This window comes from Bactrocera tryoni, unplaced genomic scaffold, assembly GCF_016617805.1.
Source record: "Bactrocera tryoni isolate S06 unplaced genomic scaffold, CSIRO_BtryS06_freeze2 scaffold_11, whole genome shotgun sequence".
NCBI classification, from domain to species: domain Eukaryota; kingdom Metazoa; phylum Arthropoda; class Insecta; order Diptera; family Tephritidae; genus Bactrocera; species Bactrocera tryoni.
This window is the reverse complement of record NW_024395824.1, coordinates 12,395,291-12,410,551: the sequence shown is the minus strand read 5'-3', so window position 1 is coordinate 12,410,551 and position 15,261 is coordinate 12,395,291. Positions and strand designations below refer to the sequence as shown.

At 31.6% G+C, this 15,261-nt stretch overlaps 1 protein-coding gene across 4 annotated transcripts; it reads left to right on the top strand.

Moving 5' to 3' along the window:
* Nucleotides 1–1,088: 1,088 nt before the first annotated feature.
* LOC120779601 lies at nucleotides 1,089–14,492 on the top strand. 4 transcript variants are annotated; one of them, XM_040111949.1, is made up of 6 exons: nucleotides 1,089–1,267; nucleotides 1,326–1,466; nucleotides 8,234–8,734; nucleotides 10,163–10,346; nucleotides 11,473–12,231; nucleotides 13,815–14,492. In XM_040111949.1, exons 3-6 carry the CDS (start codon nucleotides 8,238–8,240, stop codon nucleotides 14,322–14,324), a joined length of 1,950 nt encoding a protein of 649 aa, XP_039967883.1. In that variant the 5' UTR covers nucleotides 1,089–1,267; nucleotides 1,326–1,466; nucleotides 8,234–8,237; the 3' UTR covers nucleotides 14,325–14,492. The 4 variants fall into 4 exon arrangements, with proteins under 4 accessions (XP_039967883.1, XP_039967881.1, XP_039967882.1 ...); XM_040111947.1 differs by having other exon boundaries at nucleotides 8,164–8,734; XM_040111948.1 differs by lacking the exon at nucleotides 1,326–1,466.
* Nucleotides 14,493–15,261: the final 769 nt, after the last annotated feature.

Sequence of the window (15,261 nt, the reverse complement as noted above, 5' to 3'; positions counted from 1 at the left end):
ACATGCAATAGTTTCTGAAACTTATTAAAGCGTTGGTCGGGTTTGGAATTTTCAAAACAACAAATTTTTTAAACTTTGTATCTTTTACAATAAGTCCAAAATTTCAAATCCATTTGAATAAAATTCTAAAAAGTAGATATCAAACCACGTCTGAGCAGAATTCTCGTTTAAACACGTTTTTTATACAACTCGATTTTTTATTTCGGTGATTACGATTCCTCGAAAAGTTATGAAGAGATTTTATTCAAATTTTAACTAATTTTTTCGAAAACACATTACGAAAATTTTGTAAAAAAAGTTTTTTTAAAATTCAAATTTAATTTTTTCCCCATTTTTTCTCCATGTAATTTTGATTTTAGGTGAATCAATAATGAATCATGCTGTCCATGACAAAAGCACTTTTTAGACGTCAAGAAAGATGAGGCAGCGATGAATAAGTTTTCGGAATTGTTAAGTGAAAAGTTTACATGTACTTTTTAAATATGTATGTCTGCTATATTGCTTAAATTAAATATATGATTGTGTATATTGGAAAACAATTAGTAAAAAGCTCTTTTTTGAAGACTTGAAAGCCACCGAACTCCTAAAGTCTAAACTAACTACCTATGTACTATGTGCTAATGCTTGTACATACATACTATAACCAAACAAACTACAATCTTCATAAAGCGTATTATTGTTTGTAGATAACTGTTTTGAAACAGTGCAAATTCGATTGATCAAATAAATATATTTTTGAACATGAGAACCTCCCTCAACGGTCATCAAATTTCACTTGCATACCCATTATTTTTTTATTAGTTATTTGTTTTATATAGTTGCGACAAGTTCAAAACACCCGAAAGACCGAGCGAATAAAAAAACGATTGGTGTCAGTTAAAGGACACCTATTAAAAGGGGAAAGCTACTTTATGTACATGTACACGCATATGTTTGCATGAGCATATGTATTTATATTCATACATACATAAAATGATAAGTTTCCTTTCAACCCGCTTTTTGAATACTTAATGTGAGTTAATGGTTAGAGAAGAGAACTTTCCTGACCACCCTTTGCTAGTTCTTTACTAGCCGTTACTAGCCGTTGGCCGAAAGATAGTATACCACGGCTGGTCATAGACAGTACACGTTTTTATTTTATAAGATCTGCGTCGTGCTTCAACTTATTTTTTTGGAAATTTTCAAGTGACTCTGTTTTATAATTTGGTGTCTAACGCATTTACCAAAAGACTGTTTCGCAAAGTTTAATAATTTCGCTAAAATCCAAGTAAAAAAAATCCAATAATTATTTCACTAAGTGTTTAATTTTCAATTTTACTTTTTAGTGAATTATTACAAACATATTTTACGTAGCACAATAATTGGCTAACAAAATTAAATTAAAACGATGCATTTATTCAATTATTACATTTACTTCAGTTCGGATTTTCTTTCGAAATTTCCGAGCTAGTTGCAAATTAGTTCAGGTACTTTCACACTATATCCATATATAAGCATAGATCCCATATAAGAACGAAATGTCAAAACTAATCATGTTGCACTAACTCTTATAACTAGTACTACCTAGTATCATTCAGATTTTTCGCTTTGACTTGATATAGTCTCAAATACTTTACATAATTTCATATATAATATTTTATGGAAAATTTGTAGGATTATGTCAATATGAAAGAATCATTTAAGAACTCAATTATACTTTATAAAGTTTTTTGCATATAATTTTAAATAATCAAATAAAAACGTTGATGGCATTTATAATATATCAAGGTTTAAACTCATTTGAATAATCGCCAATATACATACATGTATATATGTATGTACATGTAGTACTTATGTAGCTGCAATGAGATGAAGTGATTAACAACATTCTTACACGACCTGATTATGTACTGTTCATATTAAAATTATGTCATTGATAAAATCATAATTAATATTCCAAAGAAATTATTTTCCAAGCAATGTTATCCAATTCAGCTCATTTTTAATGTTTTGCAATGTAAAAAATTCCTTTTACAGATAGAATAATCATTTTTACCATAGAACAAAAAAACTAAAATAATTAATGTATTCTCCTCGAAACTGACGATTTCTTTTATATAAAAATAAAATCTTATTAACCATAATGTCGTTGGGTTAAGAATGGAGTGGTATGGCGAAGCTCACATTTTACACCTGTTTCGTTTTCAAATCGAAAAAATGGTTTAATAAGAGCCTTTGACGAAAGCAGTACATTTATTCTTTTCAGGACATGGGTGTGGTGTATTAACTGCACCTGCGTTGATGCAGCACATGTCTTCTATATGTAAACGCCGTACAACAATTATGTATATGTATACATGTTTGTATAATTGTATAAAAGTGCTTTTAATGTCATTTCATTAAAAATGTTGACTTACTAAATATCGTTAAACTAAATAATTGTAAAAGGGATTATGACAGTTTGTTCCTTATTTGTATACTCTTGGAACGGATTTTCTCCAATAATGTTGCTGCTGATTAGGATGAAGAGAGGAGTTGAAATTTCAGCCCGTGCAAGCTGTAACTTGAGTAAACTTTAAGATATCTTGATAAAACTTTTTACACATGTTCCTTGACAAAATAGGAAGAAGTTCGAAGATGGACGTAATTTTACTACTGCCACGCCTATAAAACGTCATTAATGAAAACCTATAAATTTCCATAACGAAGCACAAAAATAAGATATAGAACTGTAATTTGAAAAATTACAATAAAAAAAATTTTGAAAAAGTGTTAGCGGCCCCGCCCTCTTATAGGTTTAAGGAATATATCTCTTAGACCACTAAAGCTACAATAGCCAAATTCGCTCAGAACATTTCTTATAAGATTTATTATCGGCAGTGTGAAAATAGATGAAATCGGCACCGCCCACTCGCCATATATTGGTAATGTTACACATTACTAAAATCGCGATAAATCAATAACTAAATGCGCCAAGGACATTAAATTTTACGCCCGATATGGTATAAAAAGCTTTATACGAGCTATTAGGTAAAATCATATATCTCGTTACCCGCTCGACCGATTTTAACCAAATGAAATTTACGACATTCCTATATCACAGTGCGAAAATAGGTGTAATCGAACTACAACGACGCCTACTTCTCATATATCACAATTTTAAATTATTTTTGATTCTTTCACTATTCGATATACTAATCAAGGAGGAATTAATATAACGACAAAATTTTTCACGAATAAATATATTTAAGTTTGCCATCTTATGATCAAAAATTGTCCAAATCGAACCAAAATTGTTCAAGCCTCTGGGTACCAAACATCGGGACCCCAGTACCTACAGTTGACTTTTGACCAAAAATATCGGTCAATGTATAATATTCTATATATAATTTAATTCATATTCTTTACTGATAATATTATGTTAGTGTGTCAAAATTGGGTTGAATCGGATCAATACTTCCATTAGCCTCCCTAAGTTACCTAAAATAAAGATTTTCACACTTCCGGGTGTGTTTATACCCCATTTATTGGGCAATATGTGAGTTATCTTAATACAATTTATGGAGCGTGTTTTACTCAAAGCAGTGTATCTTTGTCCCTAAAATGAATAGAATTGGGCGAAAACTTGACCTAGCCCCGGTATAACTAATATTAGGATTTTGGAACACCCGGCTGACCTTAATGAAACTCTGAGGGCATTTTATTATGATGTTCGTTATTTTAACATGTTTTATGCCGAATATGTCAATCAATAAATATTATTTATATATAAAATTGCTTTAAATTTATTCTCGAGTATACCTGAGTAATGTCAAAATTATTGCAATCAGCACGACCCTTTCTCTGTCCACAATATATCCGATAAAATGACCAGAACTAAAATATAGCAAAAAAACTAAGCCTATGTCAATGGCTATTGTTTCTACATATACATAGTATAATAATTTATACTATTATTTCGTTAATTTATTCACGATTTCATCGAATAGCGTAAGTTTAATTCTTTTGCAACATATTATATTTTTAATATACAAATATACTTTATACTTGTATAAAGTTTTGTCAGCATCTAGGAATTCCGCCGACTTTCATTCCTGAAATGTGCAAAAGCATGAAATGTTCGACTACTCCCGAACTTAGGCCTTCCTTACTTACTTTTACGATTATTATATAATTTTTCCTCTGATGCCTCCTCCTATGCTTTCGATAATGGCAAAGTGTGCCGCAATTTTTCATTTTTTTAGATAATGCAGTGAAATCAACTAGTTGTAAACTACATTTCAACTAGTATTAACCGCAGTATTAGTTAGTCACGAACTGTATAGAATGTAATAAATGTTAAGATAGTACAATGTTCAAATGTTACAATCAAACACTAGTTTTTTTGTATAAAATATACCCCTGTTTTTGCTTGCCAAATAGACAAAGAATAATTTTATGATTTTGAAATTTAATATGTATGTCTTCTAAGTGGATTTGTTTCATTTCTGGAAGAAGTCCAAGTAATTTTACGGTGTTCGTTAGTGTTGTGTAGATTTATTTACCTATAAATAAATACTACGAGTATGTACGCATGCAATTGTTCACGCTCTTTTGGCACCTGCTACGCCACTGCCTACTCTTGCGTATATATGTATACTCAACATGCAAATGCAAATAAATAGAAGAATAATTACATTGTCATATTATATCAATTTACCCGCGTTATAACGGATATATTTTTATAATTTTGCAAGCAGTTGCTACAGAGTATTATAGTTTTGTTCACCTATCTGTTGTACGTATCACCTAAAACTAATCGAGATAGATATATGTAGATATAAAATTGTAATTTGGCACAGGGGATCGAAGTAGCAAGGGGCACCTAAGTGTAAACAATTTTGAAAAAGTCTAAAATCTAAATGTACTTATCTAATAAACCACTAAAGCATCAACAACGGAATTTTCTAAGCTCGAATATTATAAGTATATCCTACATTGTGAAAATGGATGAAATCGGAAGATAACCCTGCTCACTCTTCATATAACGGTACTGTACGAAACTACTAAAAGCGCAATAAATCCATAACTAATTACGGCAGAGACATTGAATTTTACCGCCGAGATGGTATAAGAAGGCTTTATGAAAGCTAGAGTGAAAATTGGACAATGGGCGTGGCACGGCCCACTTTATGGTAAAATCACATATCTCGGGACCCAACCTACCGATTTAGACTAAATTTATTACGTATCATTTTTCTAACATTCCTATATTACAGTGTGAAAACAAGCAAAATCGGACTACAATGACGCCTACTTCCCATGTAACACAATTTTAAATTCCATTTGATTCTTTCCCTTTCCAGTACACAAATTATGAAGTAATTAATATAACGGAATAAAATTTTGTAGTAATAATTCCCTTAAACTAGGGCACCTTTTGACTCAAAAAAAAAAAATGTTCAAGACTAGGTACCGAATATGTGGAGCCCAGTATCTATAGCTGACTTTTGACCGAAAATATCGGTAAATGTGTGAGATCTATAATTGAAATTCAAGGATCCTTCTCTGTATATCTGTATGCCAAAAATTGATCGAATCGTGTCAATACTTCCCTAAGCCCCCATATACCTAATATAAAGATTTTCGAACTTCCCGGTGACTTTATGCTGGATGAATCAGCCAATATTTGATTTATCTCAATGCATTATGAAAATCGTGTTGTAATAATAGTATAAAATGTTCTGTTGCACCCGAACTTAGCCCTTCCTTTTGGTTTTTGTTTGAAGCAACGACCATGTATCTGAAATAACGCATGCGCTTTTTGAAATGAAACATGAAATGTGTTTGGCCCTGTTTAACACATTTAACTGATTATTTAATAATTGTAGGCGTAGCTACAATATAAGCGCAATCCTGACATTGATATATTTTACTACCAATCTGAAAGCGACTCGTTTGCAGTAATCCAATTGGTGCTGTCGTTTGTAACACAATTTCTGGGTAGTTACTGATAAACACACAAACAAATATCGGAATGGTGTAATGTGTGTACTTACCACAGAACCCGGTAGAAAATAAACACGCGTTTTATGTTTGATTAGTATGGTTTTTAATGCATATGAACTCAAAAAAAGAGCAAAAACATATTCGTCATTAATTAAAGAACAAAATTTGAAAAATTGACTCGGAAAATATACTCATTAGAGTGACTCAAAAAAAAAATTTTTTTGCGTTTCGTACTCGGAAAAATAGGTTCCTAAACACCTCTAAGAAAGCCTCTCCAAACATGAGTTTTTAATTGTTTTTCTATTTTTTTCTATTTTTTCTTATTATCAGATAGAAAAATTTATATCTCGCTTCCAACTACTTGAAAAAATATCTTGTTCCGTAGATTTTGTAGGAAATTGAATGCTCTACAAAAAATATCTGCTATGATTTTTTCGTAAACCCAACCGTTTAAAAGATATTAACGGTTGAAGTTTGATATTTTTGGGAAAATTTTTTATTTCTTATGAATTTTATAACTCAATGAAAAAAAGTCATTATGAATAACGTTTTTGGGGAGGCTTTCTTAGAGGTGTCTAGGAACCTATTTTTCAGAGTATTAAACGAAAAATTTTTTTTTTTTTGATCCACCTTAATATGCATTGATGTTTGACGATGAATATCTCGTAAACGCTTACCTTAATCGAAAAATCATAGGAGACCATTTTTATAGAGCAGTAAATTTCCTACAAAACTATGAGTTTCACCATTCTTAATAATTTTTTTTTCACTGAGTTATAAAATTCATAAGAAATAAAAAATTTTCCCAAAAATAATCAAACTTTAACTGTTAATATCTTTTAAACGTTTGGGTTTGCGAAAAAATCATAATAGACCTTTTTGGTAGAGCATTCAATTTCCTACAAAATCTAAGGAACAAGATATTTTTTCAAGTAGTTGGAAGAGAGATATACATTTTTCTATCTGATAATAAGAAAAATCGAAAACTGTATATAGGAGGACCTTCCCGTTACAATTAAAAACTCATGTTTGGAGAGGCTTTCTTAGAGGTGTCTAGGAACCTATTTTTCCGAGTACGAAACGAAAAAAAAAATTTTTTTTTTTTGAATCACTCTAATACTCATGTTTGTAAAATACCAAGAGATTTATGGTAAAACACATTTCCAATGTGTTGCCTTTGGCAGATTGTAAAGGAGCCATTAAAGTCCAGTCATTTAAACTTAAATTAGGTAAGAATCTCGGATATACCTACCATATGTAGGTTTTGAGACACCTTTAGGGTGTCCATATACAAGTATTTACAGACATATAAATGGGTATATCGAATCCCGAGGTGAACTTACTATAATGACTGGACTATTATAACAAAGCAAAATAATAGCATTATTGTTTTGGCGGTCTGAATAGATTGGTATTGCGAATGGGGAAGCCCACACTAAGCTACCTCATTGAATTATTATTTCGAGGAACATTTCGGTTTAAAAAGGTTTGAGTGGTCATGGTGACCCCGTTTTGTAAACGGTCTAATATACATATTTACCAAATTACTAAAGGGATACCCATTTACACCTAGTGGGAACATTTCTCTCTATTCTTGATACAGAGTTGAAATGAGGTTGACAATGACTAAAAGTTGTATAACTAACCATAGAAAAACGTCCGAATCAAATTGGGAAGTACACAGTTTTAACAAAAATTTCTTGAGCTAGTAACGACTGATAGGAAAATTACAAAAAATCTTCAAATTGCGTTTCGTCGGCAAAATCAAGCACCGATTTCACTAAATTTTGACGCTAAGTATTGGTGTGAAATATCCATTCTCTCTTTTATTCTCATGGATACTTTTAATGCCTATGGCGTTTTAAGCTAGACAGTTATCAAACTTTCAGTAGTTTGGAAAGTAACAGCCCTTAGATGAATGAATTTATTATTCCCTCTGCAACATGTTGAAGGTATAAAAATCGGAATTTAAATGCATTTGTTTACATATCGCGTAGTTACAATATTATCTCATGTTATTATTATCACCATATCTCTAAAATTGGAAGATAGGTCCATACTGTGCTCTGAGTCGTATGAGTACCAATGTATATTATAACAAGTAACATACGACACAGTTCGGGCGATAATTTCATCATACATAACTGAAAAATTAGTTCCAAAAGAACATGATCTAAAAAACACATATTGTTTCAGGTCTTTTATAGGCAATAATTGTATAAATTTAATATTAAAGAAATAATATAATGGCTTTAATCAACAATAGTAATATGAATGATTCCGATGAAGAGCGTGACCTTACCAGCTTATCTTGGTTAATGGAGTTGCGAAATCAAAATTTTAGCTGGACAAATGACATGCAACAGGTAAATTTGAACGGCGATGAAATGAGTAATCGACACAACATAAAATGGTATCACGAAGAAAGTGGAGGACAAAAAGATGCGTATGATAAAACAAGTCTGTTTAAGAATAAAGACAATTCCAACGACAAAACCAATTATGTTTTCAATAATGATCATATTGTGCCAGCAATCAGCAATGGAACACTGTTTAATGAATTTGATAAACAACAAAAAGAACATAGTTCAAGCAGCGATATTGATAAAAATATAACTAAACGAAATTGTATTGGTAAATCCATTGAAAAGACATGTAGAAAATCGTTTAAAGGAATGCAATCGTTTCAACAGCAGCAATTAAAAGTACAAATAAAACGAGCTACCCCAATCGAGCGCTATGAAATATTTATGGAAAAAGTTAAAAGGTATTTATAATCTATTTTTGTTACAATCAAAAGAGGTATCTGATACAGAATTTATAAAAGTATGATTTAAATATTTGCTTTCTAATTCTTCGAAACTAAAAATAACTATTTTGTTTCTAAAAACAAGTTGATACTACATAGAGAACAAATAGTGCTGTGCGTAGTTTGAGTGCAATTCTTTGAGTTTCTTTCAAATATGGGTATGCGGCGTGTCTACTCCGCTCTTCTACTCAACCAACATCCGCAAACCGTTTGCGTGGACAGACAGAAAAATCATAAACTCAAATTCACCCGTATTAAATAATTCTCATCTTCTCAAACAACTGGGAACTCCTTTTCGGATAGTCAACCAGTAAGGTATATGTATGTAAACTTGGGTAGCTAAAACAAATAACAGCTCGGCAGCGAAAATGACAAAAATCGTACAAAGTATTAAATTTTGTCGAATCTTAAATATTCCCAAAGAGTACGGCACTATCACTCGCTTATAGTTATAGTTAGACGTTGAAAGCCGAGCCGAGCGCAAAGCTGATGAATGCAAGAAATAAGCTTCAAAAGTGTATGCGTACATTGCAATGCAAATTGGAAGCTGACCGCAGCCGAGTGTAAAGCCGATCAATGCGAGAAAACAGCTTGAAAGTGTTTTTGGGCGCCAACTCCCGCTGAAACGGCGCACATATTATATATGCAAAAACAATTTGCGGTTAGCGTTAAGACGCTCTTTATACCAATGGTGATATTCGCCAAAATCTTTCCTTTTTGTATTCATGTTTTTCATAATATTTTTTTTTAATACTTAGCACATACGATTCAGTTTTACAGAGCTTGAACCAAATTATTGTTTATCTGAGTAATCCATGTCCATAAGCGCAAATAAAATTGCCAAATTAAAAATCAAATGTGTACAAGCATAATAGCGAAGTACGCGCTAAACCCCGCATCCTCGGTTTTCAGCGACATCTCTAAAGGCTTCTTTAGACGTTGTAATTGAAAAATACGATTTTAAATAATTTATTTGTGCAAGTAAATTATTTTGTCTTATAAGCACGTAGTATCATTAAATAAAGTTTCTACTTGACTTGACAAAACTTAAAAAAAAATTTTAGAAAAGTAATGGCTGTTTGTGTCGATCTAGTTTCAACCTTGCGGTGACCATTACTAATCCTCAGAGCTTCATTTAAAATAAACCGGAAAACAAATTTTATCAATCTTGTGCCTTATCGAGGTTTTCATTTTCTTTTTTTATACTAGCCGATTTACGAAGAAAAACTTACAGTTAATTGTTAATAAAAAACCGGTATTCAAAAAAATCCTTCGATCAGGCACTAGTTTTTTGATGTTTTACACGGAAAGTTCCACACCGCCCGTTTTATTTTTAGGTAAAAACACGATTTCCTAACAAAAATTTGTATTCTTACTTTTCTATAGAGTATTTGTAGAATATCAGAAATCGGCAACTAACTATCAAACGAACACAACAGAAAAGCCGCCATTTAATTACTCTCATATAATCGGTATGGCAATGTTGGAAAATGGACGAGTAACGTTGCAGCAAATATGTTCTTGGATAGAAACAAAATTTGCTTATTTTCGGGTTAGAAAAAAATGGAATGTAAGTAATACATACTCGTATGGGGTATTCCATACCAAATCGACCACTTTTGAACCCGACCTCTTTAGATTTTGCTGAAACTTATCCATCCTTTCCTACCCTTTGAAAAACATTTTTGAGAATTTTTTCAAAATTTTTTGTCCAACTTCAAAAAAGTTATGAATTTTTCAAAAAAATGGTTTTTTTATTTTCAAATAGCCATATCTTTTGTAGAAATTGACTTTTGGGGACCTCTTTTTTTAATTTTTGGTTTTGGTTGAAGTTTTCAAAAAAATACATGTAAAAATTTAACACGATCAATTATACAAAGTAATCGGTTTTTTAAGTAAAATCGTAACTTTTTTTTTGGAAGTTCGCCATTTTTTTTCCTCAAAAAAACTTCAATTAATGCTATCCCTGCTAATCCCGGAGTGAGCCGATTTTCTTAAATTTTTTTTGTATTTTTTTCATTTTTGAAAATTTAGCAATTTTGTTTTAAATAAATGTTATTGGAAGTTCGTCATGTTTTTGTTTTTTTTTTTTACTCAAAAAAACTTCAATTAATTTGACAACTATCTCTGCTAATTGCGGAGTGGGCCGATTTTTTTTTTTAATTTTTTTTATATATTTAAAAAAATTGTCAAATTTTCAAAAATGAAAAAAATAAAAAAAAAATAATAAAAAAATCGGCCCACTCCGGGATTAGCAGGGATAGTTGTCAAATTAATTGAAGTTTTTTTTGAGGAAAAAAAATGGCGAACTTCCAAAAAAAAATGATGATTTTACTTAAAAAAACCGATTATTTTATATAATTGATCGTGTTAAATTTTTTTCGTGTATTTTTTCGAAAAGTTCATTCAAAAACAAAAATTAAAAAGAGGTCCCCAAAAGTCAATTTCTACAAAAGTTATTTGAAAATAAAAAAACCATTTTTTTGAAAAATTCATAACTTTTTTGAAGTTGGACAAAAAATTTTGAAAAAATTCTCAAAAATGTTTTTCAAAGGGTAGGAAAGGATGGATAACTTTCAGCAAAACCTAAAGAGGTCGGGTTCAAAAGTGGTCGATTTGGTATGGAATACCCCATGTATTCTCATTCATATCTAAATTATTTATAATTATAAATTTATAAATACAATGTATTTCAGAATTCCATAAGGCATAATTTATCGCTACATCAATGTTTTCGTAAAGTAGACCGTAAAAAATTTGAAAAAGGTAAAGGTGGTTACTGGGAACTGGGTGTTGATCCTCGTAAATGTGATAGAAAGCGTATAAGGAACAGAAAAAATGCACAGCATAAAATTAGACAAATGCAACATCAATATCAACATCAACCGCAAAAATTGCAAAAATATCCGTTAAGCAAAAATAAAAATAAAATTACACAGGAAACAAAAGCTATGGTTGTGCTTGATCGACAAAGCCCGATAAACACATCATATAAAGAATTACAAAAACTACAAACTGAAAGCTATTATAGTGATTGTGCTCAACAACAAGTTAACGAAATGCACACAGTTTGTCCAGCCAATTCTAGCAGCTCTCTTGAGACCGACCACGCCACCGGTAGGCATTTGTTGCTTGACGAGCTCGACATTCAACAAAACATCGATGTTGTCAGCTGTTGCCAACAGTCGCAACAGGAACATAAAATATTTATTACAAGTATGGCGGAAGAAATCCCGGCAGCAATTAATAGTGTACCTAATGATAATAGCCCCAAAACTATTGAATTACTACAGAATAGTAAGCTACAACAATATCAGCTCGGTACAGTTATAATTAGTGCACCCACCGCAAAATACGGTAACATTTCCGATTTCGCTGCTTCAACGGGATCTATTAACTGTTTCATTAATGGCGACTATATTGATGACAAAACACATAAATTACAGCAGAATTTCGTAAGTTATTGCCACCGTTATTTTACATGCAGGCATTATTGTTGAATGGGGCACCCTAATATATGGTACATGCTAATGAAGCTAAGCTTGTTAAGTTACGGCTTATTCGCTAACCTGAAAACGTGCATTAAAAATTTTCATTTGCTGATATATTTATGTACGTTTAGAAAGCGTTTTTATTTGCTTTAACTGTATGTTTGTAACTTTTTTCAGTGGTACTGAAACGCCAATAATACACGAATGTATTGAGCGACACTGTGACAAAGCTTCGGCTTCACTGACCTATAATACCCTCCAAGGCGCATTTCTACATAGCAATGTGTAACAAAATCTAAAAACGTAACCAGCCAACGGTTTTCATCCAAAGGACAACATTTTTTTATTCTTTCTAGCTGTTATTTGATATAATATAAATATCCATCAATACCAATTAGGGTTGCTTAATAAGGAACAATTTTTCATGAAATCATTATTATGCTTTTGTAAGACAGCTATCTGCTATAAGGATTTGATCTAAAAGGACTAGATTTTTATGGAAAAAATTACTTGAAAATATTTCGTCAAATAAAAAGCTTTCCTATACAAGCACTTATTTCCGGTCGTCAAGATCGTATGGCAGCTATATGCTATAGTATGTGGTTCGATATCGGCCGCCCCGACAAATGAGCATGTGTAAAATTTCAGATCGATATCACAAAAACTAAGGGACTAGCTCGCGTATATACAGACAGACGGATTATATATTTACAGTCTCCGTCGTTTCCTTCTGGATGTTACAAACTTCGTGGCAATCTTAGGATATATTACGTTCAGGGTATAAAGATAATTATATTGAAAAGGTAGACGTGGTTGAAATAATCGGAAGATTTTGATATCTTCAAATTTAGACCATACCCTTTGGAAGCAGGATTTCATTTCAGACCAGAGTAATTTATTATGAATATGACTTCTCTTGTACATGAATTTATTAAATATACATATGTACTTGCTAAAGCATAAGTCTTGGCTTAAATATTTACAGTTGATAATGTCGTACGAGGAACCTTCTGGAGGGAAAAAAGGTTGAATTAGGTTAGGATCTGTAGATCAAACTGGAACTGTTACGAACAATCCTTTGCGAAGCTAGAAGACTTCTATAGTTGGATATTAAGCCTCAAACCTGTCTGAAATCTGTTTAGATGTTTTATTTATATTTCTTCTAATTTACCTAAATGTATAAAGGTGAGAGATACAAGATATAGAAGATATTTTATTATAGGCAGTATGTTAAAGAAGAAAGAGTTCTGCAAAGGAACTTCTACAAAAAATGTCAGATATGTTAACTTTTACCGCGTGGATCCGTATATACAGAAAAAAAATTAAGTGGCATAGTTAATGCATCTCGTAGCGAAATCACAAACTTATTCGCGAGTGTAGCCTTTTTCAACCGAGACTGAACTATTGTTCTGGTTTCTTAGATTGTGCTATTTTTTATAACATAAACGATTCCATGTAATCAAATACCACAAAAAGTAATGGATATTGTTTATTTTTATATAGTTATATAGCTCTAAGTCTAAGATGAGATATTTATCTTTCTGCAGATCTGCATAAAAGGCGACGATATACAAACCACATGCCAGAATGTAACCTCATATGCGGATAAAGATGTATTATCTGAAAAATCTTCAAAACCCAATCCTCATACCAATACAACAACTACATTTACACCATTTATTCCATATTCTGCATCTACGAGCAAATATGTTCCCTCAGTTTTCATTAACAGCGTCGAGCAAGAAAATAACGTTTTAATTTCCCACTCAATAATGCCAAACGTTGTCGTTGAGCAACTGTTGCAGCCCTCTGGATTACAATACACACTTACTCCCTCTATGGCTACACCAGAAGCGACTATAGTGACGCCAGAAGTTACTACTAATGGGATGAACAATATAAATTCAGAGCAAAATAATCAACAATTACTGGCTATTGACAGTATACGTCCATACATTGACGGCATAGAAGAAGCATTTCAATATCTACGCAGCATGGATAACAATCGGGAAGATATATTAGATAATTTCTTAGATATCTCTGTGAGTGACTACTAAACTCAATTACTCGATTACATATAAATATTCATAGATAATTATTTCTAAATAACTACATAAGTTGGTACCTATGTATACCAAAGTTAATACAATTGCTTTATACTTGACTCCAAAATAATAAAATCACAAATAAATATCTAATATAATGTTATTGGCGTATAATCAGAATTTTTGTGTTTTTGTATTTTAATACTATAAATATGAAATATCTATTGAAAAAGACCGAAGTTAGGGTGCAGCAGAAAATAGAAAGTAGAGACGAAATTATACAAATTATCATAATGGGATCGAGGTCTGAGCCGATTTCACTAATTTTTGGCGCTAAACCACTTTGTGAATATATCCGCATTAATTGGCGCACGAATCGTCCTACAAAAACAAACCGTAATACATTTTTGTTAATCAAATTTTTATTATTTTTCTTTTTTTGTGCATATAGCAAGTTTTATTTAACTTTATACAATTAATTATTTTTAAAAATTATGGACCTTAAATGACCTCCATGTTCAGCCATGCATATGCGACACTTAATTAGAAAATTATTCATTGCGGTCTGAAGGGTTGAAGTCTGGTTTGCCTCAATTATCGATCTAATGGACTGTTTCAATTCAGTCAGGTTTCTGGGATTTATTTTGTACATCACTTCCTTGATATAACCCCATAAACAAATCTGCTGCAGTCAGGTCTGGTGACCTTGGGGGCCAGTTTTCTTTATATTAATTTGTTTTCAAATTTTCGTTGGAGCTCCAACCTGACACGTTCTGGGGGAAGCTCCGTCTTGTGTATTATTTCTGGATTTGATTCACTTCATGGCAATTTAATTTAATTTTGGTAATTTATCATGTTATTGTTTTTTAAAATTGTTTCTCTACAAAGTTCAAATAACAAGCGGGTTAAACCCTCTAGATTTGCCTATTCGCCTGGAATTTTGCCAAAA